We start from the raw sequence: 27,211 nt of genomic DNA on the forward strand, positions 1-27,211 counted from the left end.
TTAGCATAAGCATTTACCCTTGACAGTGCGGGGGAGGGAAGGAATGCCCTGTCTAAAGGGTATTTTTGTTGTGCTCGAAGTTGGTAAGGCAATATGTAGCCAGGCATCAGTAGGACAACCAGCTTTGTTAGAAAGGAAGGTCAGCATTGGCAGACTCAATGGCATTTTAGATTTACTAAAACTGGAGTGATCTGGTGCAACTGTGCATGGTAGCCAATCAGCTTCCAACTTCAGCTTGCACAATAAAGCCTCGTACACACGCAACGATTATCGGCCGACCGATCGCCCGTCTTTTGTCCAGAGTTGTGTTTTGTTGGTTGGAATGTGCTCTAGACTGCACACGAATTTTCCCGCACGACAGAATTCTACTTCAGAAGTGATGTCATGTGTTGGATTGCTTTTTGTTCTTTCTTCTCTGAGCATGCCCAGTCTTGCTCATTAGATTTTTCCCTGTCGAAATCTGTACTGACTGCACGAAAATCGGACGTTTTTTCAATGCGGACAAAAATTTTATAGCCTGCACACCAGATTTTTTTCGGCCGAAAAGTCGGAGTCAGAAGTATCATACTAACAAGCCGAAAATCGTCAGATCGGTCATCGGACAAAAATTCCCTGCCGAATTTTGACACGTGTGTACGGGGCTTTAGACTGTGGCAATATAACCTGGAAGCTGATTTTTACGCAGAGCTGCACCAGTTTTGCACTCTCCAGTTTTAGTAAATAACCCCCAAATATATCTCTAGTGCCAATGGCCGAAAGCACTGACCGGTGTGTTTTGGTGGTGGTGGTTGGGGGGGGGGGGCGGTCTGTCAGAACACAATAGAACAAGCAGGGGAAATTTCTGTGCCAACATCGGATTGTTTTTCAGTTTTTTTTTTTTTTTAGTTTAACCCAGCAGGCTTAAAGCGGTTGTAAATAGCGGATGTTGCACAAAAAAAAGAAAATCAAGGCAATAGCATAATGTGTTAGTATGCATAGTATACTAGCACATTATGAAATACCCACTTTGGAACGACGCCCTCCAGCGTTGTACTGTCACCGCTGAGAAGGCTGACATGTTCTACGTCTTTCTTCCAGGTTTGGGCGCTCCGGCTATGTGATTGGCCGGAGCCACGATGATGTCATTCCCGCATATGCACGTGGGTGCCCTCAGTTCCGGCACGAAGCTCTGAAGTGCCAACAAGGTATTCTGGACCTTCAGAGCACATTCGGACTACAGGTAAGCTTTATTGTAGGCTTACCTGTAAGTAAAAATGACTGAGCGGGGTTTAAGCAATCATAGGCTCTGGCTAAAGAGAAACCTGCTTTGCTGAAGATTAGGGATCTCCATTTTTAGCCAAGCCAAAGCCTGGTGGTGACCCCTCTACAACCTACAATATCCAGCAGCAGCTGCCCCTCCTTTGTCAGGCCGGTCCCAACATTACCTCAGGTTTGGAAATGACTTCATACCGGACTGTGGGCCAACACAAAGTACTATCCATTGTATACATTCCCGAAATATGGGTGTAACATGACACATGCTGTGAAAGGTAGAATTAGCATTAACCCATGTAAGCATTTTTGTTTGTATATAATATATAGTTAAAATAAAATATAGTTCGATTCAAGGCTCCGTTCACACCTACTCAAATGAATGGCCTGTGCTTAATGTGACACACCAAAACACGTGCTAATTGCACAAAAGTGTGGACGCCTTTTTTTCCCGCAAATTGCGTCACACTACAACACACAGCAATTAGTTACCATGAGTTGTGGTGCAATAGAGCGCACATTTGTTTGTTGGGGTGCTATAAAGAATGAATGGCACTGCAGCGTGCCTGTCAGGACATGTACTGCGATATTGCACAAGTTCTCACATCACATACAGTAGGTGTGAGCAAAACCTTGAAAGTCCCAGTTTTAATATAAAAAAAAAACAATTAAGTTGTGCTAATAAAAAGCAGGTTCCCTTCAATGCCCACACATATCACAGCTTTTGTGGGTGCACCCCAATATGCAAATACTAGCTTCACTAATGCTGGGAGCTGACAAACCTCTCACTTTACCTCACTAATGGCTACTGAACCCATTATTCATATTTAAAGCCGAGGTTCCACCCAAAAGTCAAACTTCCGCTCATTTGCATCCCCCCTTCCCCACCCCTCCAGTGACAAATGTGGCACCTTTTAGGGGGGAGGGCAGGAACGGGTACCTGTTTTTAACAGGTACCCTTCCCCACTTCCAGGAAACCACACCACGGCGCCGTCCACCGGAAGTTCTGTCCTCCTCCTCCTTCCCCTGCCGCCAAGCCTATGAGAATGCGCAGCGAGCTTCGCGCATGCGCAGTAGGGAACCGGCTGTGACGCGGAAAGGTTTCCCTTAGAAAGAATGGTGGCGGCAGCCGATCCGAAAATCGGCTGGGGTGCAGACATCGCGGGCTCCCTGGACAGGTAAGTGTCTATATTTTAAAAGTCAGCAGCTACAGTATTCGTAGCTGCTGACTTTTAATTTTCTTTTCTCCAGGCAGAACTTCGCTAAGTACAGAGGCGTAACTAGAACCTTCTAACCTTCAGGGGCCCACTGCAAGAAATTATGAAGGGCCTCGCTGACCGTTCCCTCAGTCCAGGGGCCCTTCCCTCCCATCTCAGGGCTCTTTATAAGCCCCGGTTCACACTACTGCAACTTCTCATGTGACTTGCTTCAAAACATATTCATCTCAATGAGTGACATCTTAATCAATGCAAATCCAGTGGAAGTGACAAAAAAAAAAAAAAGAAGATTTCTGTATAACTTTACTGCAACTTTGCTGTGATTGGAGTACCATAGACTGCAATATTAAATCATGAAAGAGTCGCAAGTTAATCGCAAGCAAGTGAATACTACTTTGGGGGTCACAGCAGTGTAAACCGTTGAGGTTCCAAAGTGGGACACTTTAACGTGTTCTGCATGAAGACTGAACACCAGAGCCCAGTCACAAGTGCGACCTTTGTGACCCTGGTAGTTTGGCCACTGTTTAAGAACCAATAGAGTGGTGAAAGGGCCAGGCCAGCTTTTCAGAAAAGCTTTTTGCACACAAGAACTGAAATTCCCTGGGGTTCCCTGGCGGAACTCCTGATTCATGATGCAGCTCAACATTCTGTAGATGAAAAGCATTGTATGGCAGCTTCAGACATCTATGAATGTATGGCGTATAGAGAGATGCCTTGTCTGCATTTCTACTTCGGCCTGGTTCAAACTAGTGTCATTTCAGATGCGACTTGAGTCACATAGAATCCCATGACAATGGAAATCACATTGTTTTCAATGGTGCCAGTGATGGTGAATTTGATTTAAATCAAGTTGATATAAATAAAAGATTTAAATCGCTAGTAAAAAGGCTTGATTTAAGTCATCATTTTTAAAGAGAAACGGTCATCTCTGTCCCGCAGAGGCTCCTCCTCTGACCCGCTGTTGACATACCGACAGTCCCATTCACTTTAATGGGACGGCTGGTGATGCGGCAGTGATACAACAAGATGAGGGACGTGGCGGCAGTAGTTTCACACGGTGTGTTTATTATATAGTGTCTGATTTTTTACTGTGATTACACCTGCTCCTACTGGTGGGTTGAATCATTCATTCACTTACACTATACCTGTAATTTACATCTATAGTAGGCAGCGCCATTCACCTCTCCCCCAACCATTTATATTTTACTATAAATCTGCTGGATTATAGCCAGGAGGTAGGCTGCAGCCATCACTTTGATAATTTTCTCCCTATCCTAAGCGCGGATCATTTTCTATTCTTTTATTTTTATTAAAATAAAATTTGATTTAAAAAAATTACAATTTAAATTAAAAAAATAATTTAAAAAATTTGTTTTGTAATATTTTTTTTTTTTTTTTTTTTAAATCAATCGATTTTAATCCACCCTGGTGCCAGTTCACCATCAATGCAGCACAACACAATTTTGGAAAAGGTTCCTGTACTACTTTGGTGCGATTCTAGCATGATTCTGACCCCATAGAATATGCAGACAACCGCATACTAGTTGTATCGCACAATCGCACTGAAAGTCAGATCAAAATCTCAATGCAACAGTGTGAACCTAGCCTTACAGTGATTGGTTGGAGAGTTTTTAGAACTTGCTTATTCAATTCTATGACATTTCTTCTCACCAATTATGGCCCCCACTATCCTCATTTAGAAGATGTATTTGTTATAGGGCCGTCCTGCGTAGACACTGTAATTAGGCCCAATATACAGCTTACACACGGGCTTGGAAACATTTCAACTTTGTATACACAGTTTCTGCTCAAAAGGAAATATTTACACAACTGGAAAGCAAACTGGAGCACTGTAATACACAGCAACAGTACAAATATGATAAATATTAGGCTTTTAAAGAGCGTCTAAACCCAAGTAGTCATTGGAGGTGGTGGCTGCATTAAGCTAGGTTCACACTTATGCGGTTTCCTTATGGCCCCTGTTTGTGCAGGCAAACCATTCTATACATATGAAGGACCAGCTGTACCTGCGAGAGAAATGCAGGGAAAAAAGTCCCTAACCTTTTCTAAAGCCGCAAGGAAATGGCATAGTGCTATGCGCTTCCACACACAGGAAAACCCACATCAGTTTCCGAAGCATGGGGGCGCCATTAACCACTTAACGCAAACTGACGTAGACCTGCGTCGGCTGACTAAGTGGTTGTACCAGGGTGATGCCTCTAGCTAGAGGCATCATCCCGGTACCGTTGTTTAGAGCGGGCGGACAGCTTTTCCGGCTAGAACGACCGATGCGCCTCGGGAGCCCCTTGATCGTTACCCCGGCAAGCGGGAGGGGAAGACCCCCCCCCCCTCCCGCGGTTCTGCCCGGGTCTCCCATCCAACCGGGAGACCCATGCAACCAGCCTGCGCGTCCGCCGGCTGGATGGAGTCCCGACCAAAGCCGAAAGCGGCTTCGGTCGCGGGTCTCCGATGACGTAACCCGGAGGCGGCGTCCATGACGTCACATCCGGGTTACTCGGCTGCTAAAGGCGGCAGATTCAAAAAGTGAGTATTCAAAAATGCCCTTTTCTGCGTTTTGAATACATGGAAGTGTAGTGGAGGGGTTTATGGTCTTTTAGACCCTCAATCCCTCCATAAAGAGTACCTGTCACTGCATATTGCTGTCACAAGGGATGTTTACATTGCTTATGACAGCAATAAAAGTGATCAGATTTATTTATTTAATTTTAGCCGCCGCCCGTCACGGTGAGCTCGCACACAAAAGAGAACGTATACTGAAGTTGCGCCACGAATGAAATCTCTGTTCAAACCACACATGTGAGATATCGCTGCAATTGCCAAAGCAATAATTAAAAAAAAAAAAAAAAAAAAAAAAGAGCTACACTCTAACGCTAAACTGGTAACCATTAAAAATTTTTAAAAAATGGTGTTTGAAAGACCGCTGCGGAAATACTGCGTGACAAAAAATATTGCAATGGGCGCCATTTTATTCTCCAGAGTCTTTGCAAAAAAATATATACAATGTTTGGGGGTTCTAAGTAGTTTTCTAGCAAAAAATACTGATTTTAACTTGTAAACATATATATATGTATATATTAAGGCCCCCTAGGTGGGTTATGCCATAATGTACTAGCATGCACAGCATATTAGTACAATATGGTGGACTTACCTGTCAAATGGTGTCCTGCAGCGCAGCGCTGGGACTGATCCGACAGAGCCCTGGCACTTCCATCTTCACCCGGTCTTCCTTCCGTGTGCCATGCCTTTGGCCACTTACTAGGCCAAGCCACAATGACGCCACTCCTGTACAAGCACACGGGAGTCATTTGACTCCTGTGTGCTTGTACATTTATGGAAAAAGAATAGGGTCTCCTCTGCCACAAATGCCCTGCCTGTTGCTGACCCCTCAAGTTGATTACTTGATTTACTTCCACTTTAAGAATCAATGGTGGCACCCCGGCATCTGCTAAACAGCAGCAGATATTTACGCTTTTGCTGAGAGTGCAGGAACACAAGCAATTTACACGCGGTCCTGAACCTACATACATGTAAATCTAGCCTTAGTTTTCCTATTCCCAACCTAAGCGTATGTTCAGCAAGTAAAGAAAGTACCAGTTGATCTTGCCAGAAATTAAGTGTCCCTGTCTCTACCTGTGAACAGCACCGGAGAGTATCTTCCTTCCCAGCCATGTTCTGTAAACCATCCCTTATCATGTAATAAAGATGAAGCAATAAGGTCAGGTTTGTAGTCCATACCAGGAGAGCAGCTTAGGGAAGAAAGGAGGGAGGGGGTACAATGGCCCCCTTCATAAATACAATGTAGGGGTAATGCAGCTACAGGAAGGGTGTAATTTACAGGATAACCAGGTGGAAATATGACGCTATGCACATTATCAGTGGGGTTTTCTTTCAATTAACTGTGGACAGGAAGCTGTATTCAAAGCAATGGGAGGCTGACAACGTCAGCAGCTATTTGCACCTGTTCCCATGTAATCAGTCATGCAGCAATCACCTGAGTAGGATCTGCCCATGTCACAGACGGTCGGGCCCAGGACCAATCATCCTCAGGTAATCACTGCCTGACTGATTACATACAAACAGCCACAGATATCAGCAGACAGCCAGCCTCCTATGAATAGGGCTGCTTGCCCGCAGCTAATCGCAAGGAACCCCGCTGAGTCTCCCACAGGGTAAGGTAAAAGGCCACATTTGCAAGTGTAAAAAAAAAAAAAAAAAAAAGGGGGCTTGAAAACAGAAAACTAATACAGCCAACACATTAAGTGCCCATTCACACTACCACGACTTGTCAGACGACTGGTCAGCCTGACAAGTTGTGGTCCATGCACTGCTACGGGAACCGTTCTAATAGGAGCGACTCAAGTCGCTCCGACTTGGAAAGTAGTTCTTGTACTACTTCAGGGCGACCTGGAGCGACTTGCATTGACATTCATTATATGAAGTCCGTGCAAGTCGCGCCGAAGTCGCGGTAAACGCGACTTCACAGGTCGCACCCACAGTAGTGCCGCGTTAGTGTGAACCGGCACTTAGGGATGGGGAAGCTACAATATTTTAGATTTGTTGTTTTGAGTTTAGATACACTTGCCTGTACATGTAAGGCCAAGTACCCATAGGCAGTAAATACACTAGAGCAGATTACCGTGAGTGGCCTTTATACAACCCCCAAAATGACAGTGGATACATTAAAATGTCACTGAACCCACATCATAAAAACAATCAAATGCTGTATTACATGCTGGTCATATTCACTCACTATGAAATTTGTTTTCTGTATTTTGCAAAATAAAAAAAAACCTGGTAATCCTGCTGCTCTTTATCTTCACCTTCTGTTCATGTCCCCAATTCAGCTAAGGATTTTGTGGCGGTGGTGGCAACTCTGCACATGCTCAGTTAGTGAGTTTCTATGCTGAGAATTTCCTCCCGATCACATCTGAGTAGCCCATGTGACTATAGAGTCCCAGATGTGGGCGTATAAACAGTGGTAAATGACAGCCCACTCCCTCTCTCTTCCTCCATGCCCACTAACCAGCTAAACACAATAGGGGAGGGATAAAATATCTTGATTGATGGAGGCTTCACCTCCCTCTAATTCTAAGACACAGGCTGGAGGGACATGACACAGCCTGTGACTGGCAGAAATCTGCCCACACAATGTTTTTCCCACGAAATAAAGGCTTAATTTCAAATATATATTTGTATGCAAATTTAAAACCGTTTATTGATATTTATTTTTACTCTGTATTTCAAAGGGTGTTTTTTTTTTTGTTTTTTTTTTTTTAACACGTGACCAGCAGCAGAGGACTAGAAGCTCCTCCTGCTTATGTTTCCCTGCAGACAGGCTAGGAAAGTGCTAGGTCCTGTGACAGCTGCATATCGATTACAAAACATGGGCAGTTTTGGGACTTTAAATGAGACACCGGCAAGCACTGCTCAGTGTCTCCATCGCTGTATATAACAAAACTGAAGAGAAAGGGGGATTAAAGAGGTGTGTGGAAAACAGCCGGTCCTTAGTTTAACCACTTTAATACAGGGCACTTCCCTCCCTTCACGCCCAGGCCAATTTTCCCCTTTTAGCGCTGTTGCATTTTGAATGACAATTGCGCGGTCATGCAACACTGTACTTACACCAAATTTATATCATTTTCCCCCCACAAATAGAGCTTTCTTTTGGTGGTATTTGATCACTGGTGCGATTTTTACTTTTTGCTAAACAAATAAAAAAAAGACAGAAAAGTTTGAAAAAAAAAAAAAAGTTTTTTTGTTTATGTTATACAATTTTGTAAATAAATACGTTTTTTCCTGTACCGATGAGCACTGATGAGACTGCACTGACAGGCACTGATGAGGAGGCAATGATGGGGTGGCACTGATGGGGTGGCACTGATAGACGGCACTGATAGACGGCACTGATATGCAGCATTGGTGGGCACTGATAGGCGGCACTGCTGGGCACTGATAGGCGGCATTGATGGGCACTGATAGGCGGCACTGATGGGCACTGATAGGCAGCACTGACGGGCACTAATGGGCACTGATAGGCAGCACTGGTGGGCACTGATGGGCGGCACTGATCGCCACTGACGGGCGGCACTGATGGGCACTAATGGGCACTGATAGGCGGCACTGGTGGGCAATAATGGGCACTGGTGGGCGACACTAAAGGATGGCAATGATGGGCACTTGTGGGCAGCACTGATAGGGAGGACACTGGTGGGCATCACTGATGGGGAGGGCAATGGGGGGCTCCCTGAGCCCTGATTGCCATCCCTGGTGGCCATAGTGGGCATCCCTGGGGTCATAGTGGGCATCCCTGGTGGTTCTAGTGGCATCCCCCCCCCGAGGGTCTGCACTGGTAATCAATGATCTGATTACCAGTGCCGACCCCCCCCCCCCCCCTGTCAGGGGAGCCGCCGATCGGCGCTCCTTTACTCGTGCCTGTCAGGCACGAACTAAGGAAAGCCGATCAACGGCTGTTCCTGTTTTACTATGTGACCAGCCGTGATTGGACACGGCTGATCACATGGTAAAGAGCCTCCGTCAGAGGCTCTTTACCGAGATCGGAGGTGCAGGGTGTCAGACTGAAACCTCGCATCACCGATCGCCGCTCTGCGCGCCCCCGGGGGGCGCCCAGAGCTGTGTTATCCTGCCGCCGTCATATGACGTCCGGTCAGGATAACACAACCACATTCCCGCCGTCATTTTGTAATAGGGCGGGCGGGAAGTGGTTAATATACTTACCCACCAGTCTGCTAACAAACCAAATAAACCTGTCTAACAAAATAGGTTAAAATCAGGGGTTTAGTTAACACACATTTGCAAGTGCATGAATAAGCTGCAAGGCCTCACCACGGCACCCTGTGTATCCTGCAGTCCTAACACTTCTCAACCTGAGTGTCTCCACAATGGATGCACATGAATGCTGATGGATGGATTGGAAACAGGTGGGCTGGGAGATGGCCCAATCCTCCCTCAACCTGCTCCCATCCAACACTGGTAATGAAAACTAATGGCTATGTAATAGCCATAGAGTGCAAACTAAACAATGGCCAGCTGGGAAACACACACCCCCATCCCGTTTATTTGGTTGGTTAGCAGACTGGTGGGTAAGTATATCAAACTAGGGACCGGCTGTTTTCCACACACCTTCTTTAATCCCCTTTTCTCTTCAGTTTTGTTATGGAGACGCTGAGCAGTGCTCGCCGGTGTCTAAAGTCCCAAAACTGCCCATGTTTTGTATGTTACCAGGGATGGAGACACTTGCTTTACAGGCTGGTGTATCACTCAAAGACACTCCCAATTTGCCTTTACCATCTATATTATAGGGATGGGGGTGTGCGTTTCCCAGCTGGCCATTGTTTAGTTTGCACCCTATGGCTATTACATAGCCATTAGTTTTTCATTACCAGTCTAGGATGGAAGCAGGTTGGGGGGAGGACAGGGCCATCTCCCAGCCCACCTGTTTCCCATCTATCTATCAGCATTCGTGTGCATCCATTGTGGAGACACTCAGGTTGAGTAGTGTTAGGAAATGTTAGGACTGCAAGATACACAGGGTGCCGTGGTGAGGCTTATACATGCGTTTGTAAATGTGTGTTATCTAAACCCCTGTTTTAACCTATTTTGTTAGACAGGTTTATTTGGTTTGTTAGCAGACTGGTGGGTAAGTATATCAAACTAAGGACCGGCTGTTTTCCACACACCTTCTTCAATTCCCCTTTCTCTTCAGTTTAGCTGTATATCGATTAGGAAAAAAATGTTTTATTTAAAATAATTACATTGCCATCATCCACATACAGAAATAGAAGGGACAATGTAAATTAAACAGTGTGTGTTTAGTATCACTTTAAAGCCCCTGCAGACACCATCTCTCCCTTATCAGCAGCATTCAATATCTAAACTGTACTAGAAAACAGAACTGAACTCTGAATGCTGTGATCATATAGAGATCTACCTCTAGACAATCTTCCAGGCAGGTGTGTGTGTGTTTTCCAGCAAGATAACCTCTAGAGAAGCGTCACTCGGGAAACAGGGCAATCTGTGCAACTGATGTAAGTTTTATTATATTCAGACTGGCGTTTTATTTACTTATGCTGCTTCCAATAACTTACAGTGGCAGAAAACCTATTTATAATACCCAAGCAGTGAACAATACTTCGCAAATGCAAAACTCTTCTACTGCCACAAGTCTGAAGCAAATCGTGTTTCAGGGTGAAGATTTTGATCTAGGTTTGTACTTAAAGTGGGGCTCCACTAATTTTTGTGTCAGCAGCTACAAAAACGCACACACACGTCCCACGATCCAGCCGCCCCTCTCCTTTCAGCGGTGCCGGCATCTCTAGTGTGGGCACCCGGCTGTGCACCGTTGTGAATGGCTGGGCAATCTTCTGAGACCCGTGACGTGTCCCAGAGGATTGCAGGGAGAGAGGGGGAGAGGAGAACTCCCGCTCGAGCCGCCTAGGCGGCCTGAGCGGAAGTGGGAGCGGGTACCTGTCAAACCTAGTTAGCCGCTTCTCCCCCTATCCCAAAAAAATAATAATGACATTCCAAATGTGGCATGTCAGGGGGTCAGCAATATTTAAAGCGAAAGTTCCACTTTTGGGTGGAACTCCGATTTAAGGGTGTCTATTATCACTTGACCCTCCCTCCTAGATTGTAAGCTCCAATGAGCAGGGCTGTCTAATTCTTCCTGTATTGTAACTGGTACCGTTTGCCTTAATATTGTAAAGCACTGCGCCATACAAATCCTGTATTTTTATAATAATTATTAATTATTATTTTACAGGATTTATATAATGCAAACAGTTATCGCAGCTCTTTACAATACACAGGGAGACAATACAGCCACAAAACAATTCAATACAAGAGCCCTGAAGAATAGAGGGATCCTGTTAGATTAGAAGATTCAGTTAGCTGAAGGCAGGATAGGCCTCCCTGAAGAGAGGAGTTCTCAGGGATTGCCTTAAAGTGGGCAGAGTAGGAGATAACTAGGCAGATTGGGATAGGAAGTTCCAGAGGATGAGAGAGGCTCTGGAGAAGTCCTGGAAACAAAATGGGAGGAGAAGAAGACAAGGGAACTAGAGAGCAGGAGGTCTTGGGAGGAGAGGAGGGTACAGTTAGGGTGATATAGCTCAGGACAGAGTTGTAAATGGCTTTGTAGGTTAGTTGTTCGTGTTTTGAATTTTATTCGCTGGGGTGTCTATACTGTAAAAACAACCTGAACACAAGCAGCCTGCATGAAGCTGCAACACGTTGCATACCTAACACACCTTCCTAGGAAGCTCCTGAGCCTCAGGCAAAAGCCCAGTAAATATAGTGCGGCTGCTGGATGCAGCAGAGGATCGTTACATAGCCAGAGTGTTAGCATACAAAAGATGAATACCTACACAATATTATAGGTCCCTGCTACTTACCTTGCATGCAAATACTCTGTCCAACTTCCTCATTGTATAGGGTTCAGTTTAACTTCCTCAATGTAAAGGGTTAACATGAACACGTAATTGAACACGGAATTGCACAAACTTAGCGAAGGGATACAGTCACAAGAAAGACCAAACTGTATCTCCAAATGCATTTAAAGCCAATTGTTAAACTGGCCATACATTATACAGTGTCTGTACAATCTCCTTTAGATTTATCATAAACCACATAATATGAGGTCAAATCTAAACACTTTCAATTTGTTTCCAATCAAATGCGCCCTTGCACTACATAGTTGAAGATAAACAGAACAGAGGTTGTACAGATATTGTACAAGACGACTGTATAATAGCAACATAAAGGGTACATTTTTAGTCGACTAATGACACGATCCGGGGATACATTAACATGAGCTGTAGATTTTTTCGATCGATTCCACTACGGTTTAGAAAAGTAATGGTTTAGGCTCAAAAATCTGAAACGGTGGCTTGTTTTTTTGCCATAAATGCATTTTGATAATCGATATTAGCCCACCAACGATTCAAAGTGGAACAATCGAGCATATCAAATCGATTTTTTAACCGTGCATGGCCAGCATTAATAACCATAAAACAAATCTGCCTAGTACAAGAATTATCATCAACATGCTACATCCTGAATTGGTATAGAGCTGCAGGGTATTATTTTATTTTTGGAAATTCTCTTCCTGACCAATAGAAACACATCAATGCTAAAGAAACTGGTTAAGCAGTCACCCAGGTCTGATCAAGTAGTGAATGAGTCATTGCACCCTGCACCTGTATTATCACCCTGATGCCTTCTAAAGTTCATTAGGTTGTTGCTGAAGCTTACCTTAGCCACCCAGCTAAACAGAGGTGACATTTTAGCTGTCACGAAGGTTCCCCCACATAGCACCCACTAGGCACACCGGCTGAAAACAGAAGAAGGGCACCAGCCTAGGATTGCAGGATCCATTGAGTTTGCTAGGAAGGCACAGAGTCCCATTCTGAGTGCAGCTGAGCGATGACTTCCCACAGCCAGCAGCCAGCATGATGTCATTGTGGGTAAGACATCCCAGTCTGAGAGCGGGGAGGGGAAAAGAGTTGACCCAGCAAGTTTTCACAGCAGATCCCGCCTGTTCACAATTAAAACATTCAGAAGGTGAAAGTGTTTTACGTGACTCAGGATACCGAGACTGAAGCAGAGTCTGGAAGGGATTCACACAGCGCAACAAAAGAGAGCTGGGGAATGTCTAATACGGTGCAGAACCCACCCTGGGGGTGCTTAGGTTTGCAAATTTCAACTCCCTGAAAACAAAAGATAACTTTTTAGGAAATACACACTCCTTAAAAAATATAAAAAATATATATCTATCTATAAAGAAATATCATTTAAAGGATCTGTCAATATTTCACATACTGAAGGCTCTGGTGATCTAAGTCACAAAGTTGCCTTTTTTCTCCCCAACAGAGTTCCTATCTGTGACCCCTGATGACACCATGCCACTGTACATGATAGATAAAATATAAAGAACCCGACATGGTGAGCAGAACTCCATGTCTTGCAGCATCCTACCAGGAACTATTCTACTATATACACACACACATATTATTATATATATATATATATATATATATATATATATATATATATATATATATATATACATACATACATATACACACACACACACACACAATTCATATTAGCCATTGTGGATTCCACACACCAGGAACTATTCTACTATATACACACACACACACACACTAATATATATATATATATATATATATATATATATATATATATATATATATATATATATATATATATATATATATATATATATACATATACATACATACATACATACATACACACACACACACACACACACTTGAGATTAGCCATTGTGGATTCCACACACCAGGAACTACCCAAAACAGAAAGATTAGGTCTGGGTGTATTGCATCCTGGATAGAGATATCCATCTATATCTATATATAAAGTATTTGATCTTCTGCTGATTTTGTACATTTGCGCACTGACAAATAAATGATCAGAACAGAACAAACAAAAATATCCAGAAAAACGCATTTCAAAAAAGTTATCGATTAGCATTTAATGAGGGAAATACAGTATTTGATCCCCCATCAACCTGCAAGATTTCTGGCTCCCAGGTGTCTATCATGTAATTAGCTAAGATTAAGAGCACTCTCTCGAAGGGAGTGCTCCTAAGCTCAGCTTGTTACCTGTATAAAAAAAATAAATACAAATAAAAAAAAAAAAAAAAAGACACCTGTCCACAGAAGCAAATCAAATCAATCAGATTCCAATCTCTCCACGATGGCCAAGACCAAAGAGCTGTCAAAGGATGTCAGGAACAAGATTGTTGACCTACACAAGGCTGGAATGGGCTATAAGACAATCACCATGCAGCTTGGTGGGAGGGTGACAACAGTTGGTGCGATTATTCACAAATGGAAGAAACACAAACGAACTGTCAATCTCTCTCAGTTTGGGGCTCCAGGCAAGATCTCACCTCGTGGAGTTCCAATGATCATGAGAACGGTGAGGAATCAGCTCAGAACTACACGGAAGAATCTTGTCAATGATCTCAAGGCAGCTGGGACCATAATCACCATGAAAACAATTGGTAACACACTACACTGTGAAGGACTGAAATCCTGCAGCGCCCACAAGGTCCCCCTGCTCCAGAAAGCACATGTACAGGCCCATCTTAAGTTTGCTAGTGAACATCTGAATGATTCAGAGGAGAACTGGGTGAAAGTCTTGTGGTCAGATGAGACCAAAATCAAGCGCTTTTGGATCAACTCCACTTGCTGTTTGGCGGAGGAGGAATGTTGCCTATGACCCCCAAGAACACCATCCCCACTGTCAAACATGGAGGTGAAAACATGCTTTGCAGGGTGATTTTCTGCTAAGGAGGACAGGACAACTTCACTGCATCAAAGGAATGATGGACAGGGCCATGCAGTGTCATATCTTGGGTGAGAACCTCCTTCTTCAGCCAGGGCATTGAAAATGGGTCATGGACGGGTATTTCAAAATGACCCAAAACACACAACCAAAGCAACAAAGGAGTGGCTCAAGAAGAAGCACATTAAAGAAGATGTACAGACAAAGCTCGTCTTGCTGTACTTCTCCTATTAATCAGAGGAGTGCAGTTTGTTTTTCACTCCTGTAACCTGTTTTCAGAAGTGAGCAGGCTGAATTCCACACTCTGCTGATGTCACAGAAGTCAGTCCAGGCACCACGTCATTGCCACCACCAGGTGCCCGAACCGACACCCGGCTCAGCCTCACAGCGAGCCTCTTAGAGCCTGAGCCAGCCACTCCCCGACACTCCACAGCCCAGCGCTCCAATGAGTGAGGAGGGGGGCATATCAGAGAGCTGTCAGGATCGTGCAGAGGCATCGGGGGACGGATGCTGTATCCACCTGGGCAGGTAAAAATGGGGAGAAAAATAAACTTCATACTTCTCTTTTAAAGGTCCTGGAGTGGCCTAGCAAGTCTCCAGACCCTAATTCCATAGAAAACATGTGGAGGGAGCTGAAGGTTCAAGTTACCAAATGTCAACCTTGAATCCTTAATGACTTGGAGAGGATCTGCAAAGAGGAGTGGGAAAAAATCCCTCCTGAGATACAGTGGGTACGGAAAGTATTCAGACCCCCTTAAATTTTTCACGCTTTGTTATATTGCAGCCATTTGCTAAAATCATTTAAGTTCATTCTTCTTCCTCGTGAATGTACACATAGCACCCCATACTGACAGAAAAACACAGAATTGTTGACATTGTTGCAGATTTATTAAAAAAGAAAAACTGAAATATCACATGGTCCTAAGTATTCAGACCCTTTGCTGTGACACATATATTTAACTCAGGTGCTTTCCATTTCTTCTGATCATCCTTGAGATGGTTCTACACCTTCATTTGAGTCCAGCTGTGTTTGATTATACTGATTGGACTTGATTAGGAAAGCCACACACCTGTCTATATAAGACCTTCCAGATCACAATGCATGTTAGAGCAAATGAGAATCATGAGGTCAAAAGGAACTGCCTGAAGAGCTCAGAGACAGAATTGTGGCAAGGCACAGATCTGGCCAAGGTTACAAAAAGATTTCTGCTGCACTTAAGGTTCCTAAGAGCACAGTGGCCTCCATAATCCTCAAATGGAAGACGTTTGGGACGACCAGAACCCTTCCTAGAGCTGGCCATCCGGCCAAACTGAGCTATCGGGGGAGAAGAGCCTTGGTGAGAGAGGTAAAGAAGAACCCAAAGATCACTGTGGCTGAGCTCCAGAGATGCAGTCAGGAGATGGGAGAAAGTTGTAGAAAGTCAACCATCACTGCAGCCCTCCACCAGCCGGGGCTTTATGGCAGAGTGGCCCGACGGAAGCCTCTCCTCAGTGTAAGACACATGAAAGCCCGCATGGAGTTTGCTAAAAAAACACCTGAAGGACTCCAAGATGGTGAGAAATAACATTCTCTGGTCTGATGAGACCAAAATATAACTTTTTGGCCTTAATTCTAAGCGTATGTGTGGAGAAAACCAGGCACTGCTCATCACCTGTCCAATACAGTCCCAACAGTGAAGCATGGTGGTGGCAGCATCATGCTGTGGGGGTGTTTTTCAGCTGCAGGGACAGGACGACTGGTTGCAATCGAGGGAAAGATGAATGCGGCCAAGTACAGGGATATCCTGGACAAAAACCTTCTCCAGAGTGCTCTGGACCTCAGACTGGGCCTAAGGTTTACCTTCCAACAAGACAATGACCCTAAGCACACAGCTAAAATAACGAAGGAGTGGCTTCACAACAACTCCGTGACTGTTCTTGAATGGCCCAGCCAGAGCCCTGACTTAAACCCAATTGAGCATCTCTGGAGAGACCTAAAAATGGCTGTCCACCAACGTTTACCATCCAACCTGACAGAACTGGAGAGGATCTGCAAGGAGGAATGGCAGAGGATCCCCAAATCCAGGTGTGAAAGACTTGTTGCATCTTTCCCAAAAAGACTCCTGGCTGTATTAGATCAAAAGGGTGCTTCTACTAAATACTGAGCAAAGGGTCTGAATACTTAGGACCATGTGATATTTCAGTTTTTCTTTTTTAATAAATCTGCAACAATGTCAACAATTCTGTGTTTTTCTGTCAGTATGGGGTGCTATGTGTACATTCATGAGGAAGAAGAATGAACTTAAATGATTTTAGCAAATGGCTGCAATATAACAAGTGAACGAGTGAAAAATTTAAGGGGGTCTGAATACTTTCCGTACCCACTGTATGTGCAAACCTGGTGGCCAACTACAAGAAATGTCTGACCTCTGTGATTGCAAGAGTTTTGCCACCAAGTACTAAGTCAAGATTTTGGGAAGGGGGGGGGGGGGCAAATACTTATTTCACTCATTAAAATGCATATAAATTTATAACTTTTTTGAAATGTGTTTTTCTGGATTTTTTGTTTTTATTCGGTCTCTCACTCTTATAAAAAACCTACCATTATAGACTTATCATTTCTTTTGTCAGTGGGCAAACGTACAAAATCAGCAGGGGATCAAATACTTTTTTTTACCTAACCACACACACACACACACACACACACATACATACATATATACATACATATATACATACATATATACACATATATATACAGTTGTGTTGAAAATTATTCAACCCCCACTGAAATTGATTGTTTTGGCCAGTTTGACATTGATTTTGATCATTCAGTCATCCTGCTTACAATTAAATCAAAGAGGCACGTGTAGGTCAGACAAATATAACATAACATTTATAATGAAATAACCACAAATGTCTTTTCTGTGCTCACATCATTATCAGTTTTATTCAACCCCCAAGTGACATTCAATCTTAGTACTTAGTACAACATCCTTTTACAGTTATAACAGCTTTTAAACGTGAAGCATAGCTTGACACAAGTGTCTTGCAGCGATCTACGGGTATCTTCGCCCATTCGTCATGGGCAAAAGCCTCCAGTTCAGTCACATTCTTAGGCTTGTGCACTGCAACTGCTTTCTTTAAGTCCCACCAGAGGTTCCCAATCGGATTTAAGTCTGGTGACTGTGATGGCCACTCCAAAATGTTCCAGCCTTTAATCTGCAACCATACTCTAGTGGACTTGGAGGTATGCTTGGGATCATTGTCCTGTTGAAAGGTCCAACGTCTCCCAAGCCTCAGGTTTGTGACGGACTGCATCACATTGTCATCCAATATCTCCTGGTACTGAAGAGAATTCATGGTACCTTGCACACGCTGAAGCTTCCCTGTACCTGCTGAAGCAAAACAGCCCCAAAGCATGATTGACCCCCCCGCCATGCTTCACAGTAGGCAAGGTGTTCTTTTCTTCAAAGGGCTTGTTCTTCCTCCTCCAAACATAGCGTTGATCCATGGGCCCAAACAGTTCTAATTTTGTTTCATCAGTCCACAGAACACTATCCCAAAACTTCTGTGGTTTGTCCACATGACTTTTGGCATACTGCAGTCGATTCTCTTCTTATTCTTTGGAGACAGCAAGGGGGTGCGCCTGGGAGTTCTGGCATGAAGGCCTTCATTACGCAGTGTGCGCCGTATTGTCTGAGCAGAAACTTCAGTACCCACATCTGACAAATCTTTTCTCAGTTCCTCAGCAGACACACGGGGACTTTTCTCCACTCTACGCTTCAGGTAGCGCACAGCAGTCAAAGTCAGCATCTTCTTTCTGCCACGACCAGGTAGCGTTTCAACAGTGCCCTTTGCCTTGAATTTGTGAATGATGCTTCCTATGGTGTCTCTTGGTATGTTTAACATCTTTGCAATCTTCTTATAGCCATTGCCCTTCCTGTGAAGAGTAATCACCTCTTCTCTTGTCTTCCTGGACCATTCTCTTGACTTCACCATGTTTGTAACCACACCAGTAAATGTCTAGAAGGAGCTGAGAATCACAGTCATTTTAAAGCTGCCTAAAGCTGCTCCCTGACATCCATAGGCGTTTTCAATACCTGATTGAAAACACTTCAATGAACCTCTGTTCTTCAGAGTGGTAGTCTTTAAGGGGTTGAATAATTGGGTCAATGAAGAATTCACAAAAGAAACATTTACTACTGTATTACAAAACCAATTGATGTAATTTTAGTTGCATATGGTTCTTTAAGAAGTCCTTGTAGGATTTCATTCTGAATACAATTACAAATGTACACTAAATTCCCTAAAACCCTTTACAGCATTGGGGGTAGAATAATTTTGAACACAACTGTGTGTATATATATATATATATATATATATATATATATATATATATATATATATACACACACACACACACACACACACACACTGTACATACAGACATACACTATTCAGATTAGCCGTGGTGGATTCAACACACCAGTAACTACCCAATACCGAAAGATCAGGTCTGGGTAGATTGCATACTGGATTAACCGGGAAAGACAAAAGAGGAATGTATTGTCACAGCAAACCATAAGCTGCAAACAAAGAGTAGGAAGGATAGACAAGGGTACAATTTTCACCTAGATTAACATATGTAATTGCTTTTTGTTTAACCATTTTAGTTGGCTTTGCTTACGTGTAATCAAGTATAATTAGACCAAACCTGTTAAAACGTCAGCCTGTGAAACTAAGGCCGGCCATACACTGAGGGAATTTCTTTACGGCAAGCACAGGTTTCCCCATCAACAGAGTCAGTGTTGGCTCGGCGGGAGGGATTCCTGCATCATGGTCTTATCCTGGTAGAGGGGGGCGAAGAAATCCGTCTCTGCCAAGAAAAGACGGTGATTATTGCTATTATATATATATATATATATATATATATATATATATATATATAAATTTTTTCCATTTGTCTTTCTTTTTTATCTCTTCTGTGTATACTTCTGGGTATCGAATAGTCTCTATTCCTTTTTTGATCCCATTGTGGATTTTTTATTAGTATAAAATGTTCTTCCCTCTTCCCATAACAGTGTGACGTTTCTTAACCACTTGCCGACCGCTGCACGACTATCTACGTCGGCGGTCAGCCCCTCACAGGCAAAGTGACCTAGGGCTACGTCGCTTGCTTGTGAGGGTCTAGGGAGCGAGCGCGCGTCCCCGGAGGCGCGTTCCCGCGTGGTCACGGACCCCCCCCCCCCCCCCGCGCGTGTGACCGGCGGACCCGATGTCCGCCGGCCACTCTGCGATCGGCGGGGGAGAGGGAGAAAGTCAGGCAGCTTGTGTAAATAAGCTGCCTGTCATTCTCCTCTATGTAAAGACACTGATCACACGGATCTACTATGTAGATCCGTTGATCAGTGTCCTTACAGCTCAAGCCACAGCCAATCACAGTAGAAAGCACGCCCCTAGGGACACACACAGCCCCTCCCTCTCAAATAAAGTTAACCCCTTCACTACCAGTGTATTTTTGCAGTAACAGTGCATATATATAGCACTGATTACTGCAGTAATGTCACTGGTATCCCCAAAAGTGTCAAAAATGTCAGTCAAGGGTCTGATCTGTCCGCCACAATGTTGCAGTACCGCAAAAAAAAAAAAAAAAAAAAAAAAAAAAAAAAACGCAGATCGCCACCATTACGCGTTAAAAAAAAAAAAAAACAACAAAAATGACAAAAATCTTTCCCTTTGTTAGTAAACGCGATAACTTTTACGCAAACCAATCAAAATACGCTTTTTGCGATTTTTTTTACCAAACATAGGTAGCATAAAACAAATTGGCCGAAAATGTTAAAAAATTTTGATTTTTACATTTTTTTGGGGGGGAATTTCATATAAAAAAAAGTGAAAAATATTGCTATTTTTGCAAAATGTACGCTCTTTTTTTGTTTATAGCGCATGATTAAAAAAAAAAAATCGCACAGGTGATCAAATACCACCAAAAGAAAGCTCTGTTTGTGGGAAAAAAAGGACGCCAAATTCGTTTAGGTACAGCGTCGCACGACCGCGCAATTGTCCGTTAAAGTCACGCAGTGCCAAATCGCAATATACCCCCTGGTCAGGAAGGGGGTAAAATCTTCCGGGGCTTAAGTGGTTAAAAAGTCTGTCTGCACTTTAATCACATGACAGAACCTTTACAAAACCATTTGGTTAGGAAGAAAACTCCAGTTTCTTGTTGATCACTTTGTCAGTAATCCTCTCCACATGACTGAAGCAGAATATTTTAGGATTACATAAAAAAGCTTTTCCCCGGTTATCTGTAACACAGCAGAAAAAACTGCTTTGCATAAATACAAAAGATAAGAGTGCCACCTCTCTAAAAACATAACAGGACCCGGCCTGCTCAGTTACCTATCAATGATGGATTTCAAATAAAATACCATAATGGCCCGTACACACGATCTGAAAATCGGATGACAGATGGACAGTTTTTTTTTTTTTGCATGCTAGTCAAAAATGGAGAAGTTACAAAAATTCTCGTACAAATTCCGAAATGATGTAATGTGTTGTATTGTATTTATAATGTATTTTCAGAGGACGACTGGAATAAATGGAAATTGTACGATCTGGCATTGTACGAGAAACATTTTCATGCTTGTCCGATCGGATAATGTTGGATGAACTGTCGTGATTGGCTCTCGAAAGCTTTGTACTAAAAATCGATCGCCTCGAAAACTGTATTTTTCATCCAATTTTTGGATCGTGTGTACGGGCCATTAGAAAGAGCCTAGCAAGATGCACGCGATAAAAACATAACTAAACATAACTAAAACCTATGTGGCAGAGTGGTCTTCTCACCTCTCCTGCAGCACTCCCCTGGTCTACATCCCCATCTTGTTTTAACAAGTAGCAGAGAGGACGACAGAACAACTCTGCCAGATCCTGCGCTTCTCCATGCAGCCCCAGAGAGGCTGGTCTCTGCCCATTTCAGCAGTTGGGAGGAGAGAGGACAGAACTCCTCCTACAGATCTTGCGCCTTTCTGTGCACCTGAAGCACCCTCTCATCTCCCCCTCCACTGGTATCAGTATTGAACAGACTCTGGCAACTGACTCCAGCCCTCCTCCAGACACTGCACTTTCCGCTTCCCAGCTCTGCCCCAGCTTCTTTCCAGCAGCAGCACAAGGGGGGTGCACTGTGATGTAAAGGAGGGGGGAGGATTTTTGACTTCCGATGGTGGTGGGGGGGCTGTTCTTGATATCTGCCTATGATTATTGAGAATACAATTCTATGTCCGTTGAAAAGGAGGGTTGCACACTGCTGGTATCATCCACAGGAAACATTATTGGAGACTGCTCAGACAGAACACCATGGCAGAACCAGTTTCTTGTGGATGCTAATGGAGGCTCATGGCAATCCTTTTCAGACTTGCATCATCTACTACAGGAGTGTGAGTGGGCTCTGTGCCGGTCTGCATCTGCTCTTTACAGCTTTAGGCCCCTTTCACACAGGCTCTCTGATCAGGTCCGCCTGTCAGTTTTTCAGGTGGACCTGATCGGATGCTCCATGCACCCCTATGGGGCAGCAGTGACATGTCTGCTGACACCCGCTGCTATTCGATCCGATCCCGTCTGTGAAATCCAGACAGATGGTAACCCTAGTTTTCATCCATCTGGTGGTCCGTTTTCATCTGATCTCCCCATATAGGAGAGCGGGGCTCTGACAGGTCCGTCTTTGCACAGTGAGCAGAAACAAACCTGTCATCCGCCTGCTCAGCAGGGATCGACCGCCCTGATCCTCATTCTTGGGTCCCTCCTGGTGCTCCTGGCCCCTCCCTCCTGCTGAGTGCACCCACAGCAAGCAACTTGCTTTGGGGCAACCGAGCCGAGCTGCTGCTCTGTGTGTCGATTCAGACACGGAGCCGTGGTTCGGTCCCGCCCCCTCTCACTGGCTTACTAATTGACAGCTGTGGGAGCCAATGGCACCAGCTGCTGTGTCTCAGCCAATCACAAGGGAGAGCCCCGGACAGCCGAGGCTCTTGTGCAACATCGCTGAATGGAGATGGGCTCATGTAAGTATTAGAGGGGCTGATGCACACAGAACGCTTTTCATCTTAATTCATAGAATGCATTATGGATTTAAAAAAAAAAAAAAAAAAACCTTCTGCCTTTAGGCTCCGTTTCCACTATTGCGACTTGTTGTATGACTTGACACATGTCAAGTCGCACAGCAAGTCAAAAGCCATTCATTTCAATTTGGCCCCTTCTAACTGCTGCGACTTGAGTCGCAGTGACTTGAAAAATAGTTTGTGCACTACTTTTGGGCCGACTTCAGTGCGACTTCCTTCTATAATAAGGGACAAGTTGCACTGAAAGCCGCAAACAAGTACACTACAAAGTCGCGCTAGAAGTAGCACGACTTCGTAGCCGCAATAGTGGAAACGGAGCCTTACGACGACTTTAAGTTATAATTAAAACCAGTAATAAGAGGCAATTACTTAATATGATAAAGAGTAGATATATTTATCTAGTCTTACAGATACAACCAGGCCTTTGAGGGCAACCATAATGCTGATGCGGCCCGCAATGAAATGTAGTTTGGACACCCCTTCTCCAAGGTAAATGAACACAGACATGCCAAGAAATGTTATTACCGATATGGTCTGAAAGTGCCCCAGTCTCTAAAGCCGGCCATAGACAGTTTGACTCTCGGCAGGTTCAGCACAGCTCGGCCGAGATTCAAATCATGCCTGGGCAGGCTGAATGTACCCAAGCTAATCAAAATCAATCAACTTGGGTACAACCAGCCGGTCAAATTTTCCATGCAATTATTGCCAGCAGCTTTGGCAAAAGCAATAATCAATGTGTGTTCTCCCAGCTGGGACAGCTTACTCCACCAGGAGAACACAATAACTCCGCATGAGGGATTCCCGGATCAACACTCTCTGTGTTGATGGGGAAATCAAGTGATTTTGTTTCCTGCAACCCACAGCTGCAGGAAAGAAAATCACATAGTCTATGGCCAGTTTTAAGGCTCAACTCCAAACAGATACAAGACAAATCAATTTAGTGCTGTATGCACCAACAAATCCTTGTATCATACATTTGCATCATTTTTTTAAATGGCAGTAATGCAAGTACTTGAATTTGACTTAGGATCAGCCACCTGCAATCACTTTACAGCAGAGCTCAAAAAAGGGGAAGAACTGAGAAGTCACACAGTCAATCAGGAGTCTGCAGCGCAAGGAGCATGCTGATAGAAGGAGAGAACAGAGCAAGGAAAGAGCTCACCAGTGTGCTGCTTGTTTTACTGTTCAAACAAGTGTCCCCCTCCCCCTCCCCCAGACAGAATACAGTGATCAAGCATGATCTCAATGGAAGAGAGCAATTGTGGTGCAGGCAGTGAGACAGGTAAATCTATCATCTCTTCTTTAAAAGGAGAACGTTTTCAGAGCTTACAAGGACCTGAAGACTTCTTCCAGCCTTATGGGATTGTACAAGATAGCTGAACAGCCAATCACCAGCACTCCTGTGTGGGTGAAGGGGAGTAAAGCTGGCCATAGATGGATCAAAATTCAGCTGATTCAGCAGGGATTTCGATCCATCTATGACTGATCTCTCTAGAGATAATTCAATCGAACAATCAGCTTCTCATGTTCAATCGGCTGCAGTGCTGATCAGTGCATTCTGACAGCGGAGTCGTCCCACTGTCAGAATACAATAGCGCAGCGGGGAGGATATCCCCCATCCACCTCAATTGTGTAGATGGGAGAACACATTTGTTTTATTATTTTTTCTGATCAACCTGCTGGCTGATCAAAAAAACGATTCATCTATGGCCAGTTTAGGCCACGTGCTCATCAAACCTGCAAATGCCATGTATTCTTCAGTCCTGATTGTTAGGGGTAAAAAAAATCCAAGCAAGACCAATTCTTCAAATGGATGAAACCTGGCACGGTCTATAGAAATGGTAATCCTGCAATATTTTAGAGCAAGAACAGTTAATGCAACCTAGGGCAATGGTCGAAGGAAATGAGAAAATAGACTTCATCTCCATTCATAGATCTCTCTTCTAGAAAAAACATTGAACAAAAACTGGATACATGGAAGAAACCATCCTCAGAAAAAATAAAAATAGAACATTGTTCTGAAAGCACTGTGGGAAAAGGTCTCCAAAGGGCAGATGAGGCAAAATCTGAATTTATGTGCAAACTGTCATGGACAAAGACACTAAGGAAAAATGGAACTGCATGCCAACACCTCATCCCATAATGACACTCCAGGCCATGAAGCATGGTAGAGGATGCATCATGGCATTGGGCTGCATTACTCTGCCTCATAGTCTGTCAGCATACAAAGTTGTGGTTTTTTATTTGAGAGATTTCCAGCCATTTTTTTTGCATCTGTAGCTGCAGTCACACAATGCTCTGGTCCTGAGCCTTCTGCTCTTCTGTTTACTTCCTCCATGGGTCCTACTTCCTACTTCCTGTTTAATGGCCAGCAGTGGAGTTCTCCCAGTATCAAGGAGAAGGCTCACATCAGCGCAGGGACCAAAGGTCTCAGGGGGCCCTTACAGTGATCAATTAGCAGTACTCCCACTGGGAAACAGCGATGGGGTGGGACCTAAATGGGGGGACTTGGGTGAGTATAGCTGGCATCACAAGGCAAGCACACCACTATGCCTGGCAGAATGGGTTAGAGGGGGAGCGGGAGGCATGGTAGGGAGTGAGGTAATCGGTTAGTTTATACACCTTAAAACCCCACTCCAAGCAATTTATTGTTTTTGCTCCCATTTGGTCTACTAAATATACAATTGAATTTATTTATTTTTATAATATTAATATATATCTCTCTGTTCACTAAGTTAAAATAAAAAAGTTAATTCTGTTACAAATCTTGTGAGCAGATACCTTCCTGAGTGATCCTTAGCAGAGAGGGAGGGAACCCCACCAGAATCACCACCCAGCAGAAATAGGCACCTGCAGCCACCAGGATAATCTGCACTTCACATGCGGCGATCAGGAAGTGAAAAGATCCAGGAGTCAGCACCAGGGGATGAGGAGGGGCTCCCACCGCCAAAAATCGCCACCCACAGAGCTCCACTGTCATGGCCGCCGCTATTTTCAATGGCAAACCACCGCAAAACGGCCACCTGACTACACAAACATAGCCGCCGTGAATAGAAACTCATAGGTTACAGAAAAATGGCGGCACCACGAGGCTTCCAGGGACCCAGGAAGGATTCCTAGGCCTCAAGGACAGGCCCAGGCAGGAGCCCCCACCAGGTAAAACCCCCGCACAGCCGATTGTCCAGGCTCCAGCGGCACGCCCCCATCACCAGCATAGCACCCTGCCCATACCCCAGGAGGTGGACCCGACCACCCACACAGCCCCAGCAAGTGAAGGGGGGGGGGGGGAAGAGGATGGGGGACAGATGAAAGGGGGATTGCCTGACGGGAAGGAGGGGAACCCAGGGGTCCGACCGTCCCAAGGAGGGGCCCACGTCCACCCCAAAACCCTCTGGGGGGGAGGGTGGACAGCTACTCACCATACTAGGAACCAGGATGGCACACCTCCAGACAGAACATCAGGCCATCAAAATGGGGGGGACTGTTGGCCAGGAGGAACGATGTGAATTGGGCAGAGACCCGGTCCTATATGACCTCACAAGGCATCTAACTCACAGGCCAGCCCCCATCTGGTGGGGCTATGTAACTGCCGACCTAGCATGGAGCTGAGGTCTGCGCCCGCTCGCTGACCAGACTGGGGCGACCACTGGATCTAAATTATCCAGCCCGTCGCCCATTCCGGCAGTTGATTGTAGATCTCACAGGAAAAAACCAGGAGAAAAATTTCCATCTAAAAAAATAATAAATAAAATTTGCCAGGACAGAGATCCAAGCAAGGAACTAGGCCCTTACTCTTGACTAGGCAGAAAAAAAAACAAAAAAACAAAAAAAAAAACAAAACTCAGTAACTATAGCAGAGAGGGAGTATACCCCCTGGGACTGCCCATAGGCGTAGCCAGATACTTTTTTTTTGCCTAGTGTCCTACTCCTGTAGGCGGCAGTATAAAAATGGTTAAGAAGATCAGGGGCTGTGTCCGTCAATGAACAAAAAATGAGAAAAAAAATAAATGTTTTAAAAAAAAAAAAAAAAGGGACAGTGTAAAAATAAAAAGTAAAATAAATAAGAAAAAAAAAAAAAAGAGCCGGATGGACGCATAGCTACGGAGCTCTGCAGCAATCCCAGTGACTTCAGCCCCAAGCAACCCCAGGAGGCACCGTTCTAGAGGGGGGGAGTAGTGCAGATAGACTCCAGGTCACACTGACGCTATGCCACAGAAAAAAGGAGCAGACCCTGCCACGAAAGCCGACGGCCTTCTTCCAGGCTGGCGGGGG

The 27,211-nt window shown here is 44.4% G+C and overlaps 1 protein-coding gene across 7 annotated transcripts in view; it reads right to left on the reverse strand.

Moving 5' to 3' along the window:
* Window positions 1–27,211, reverse strand: part of TBC1D1 (TBC1 domain family member 1) — a 379,700-nt gene that overhangs the window by 239,218 nt on the left and 113,271 nt on the right. The window contains exon 1 of one of the 7 annotated variants that reach the window (XM_082248073.1): window positions 12,756–12,918. The exons of the other annotated variants lie outside the window; for them this stretch is intronic. Coding sequence (XP_082104199.1) covers window positions 12,756–12,785 — 30 coding nt within the window. The 5' untranslated portion in view covers window positions 12,786–12,918. Of the gene's footprint in view, window positions 1–12,755; window positions 12,919–27,211 lie in introns of those variants that run through there. 7 annotated transcript variants of the gene reach the window in all.

This window comes from Pelophylax lessonae, assembly GCF_965119305.1.
Source record: "Pelophylax lessonae genome assembly, chromosome: 1".
Lineage (NCBI taxonomy): Eukaryota > Metazoa > Chordata > Amphibia > Anura > Ranidae > Pelophylax > Pelophylax lessonae.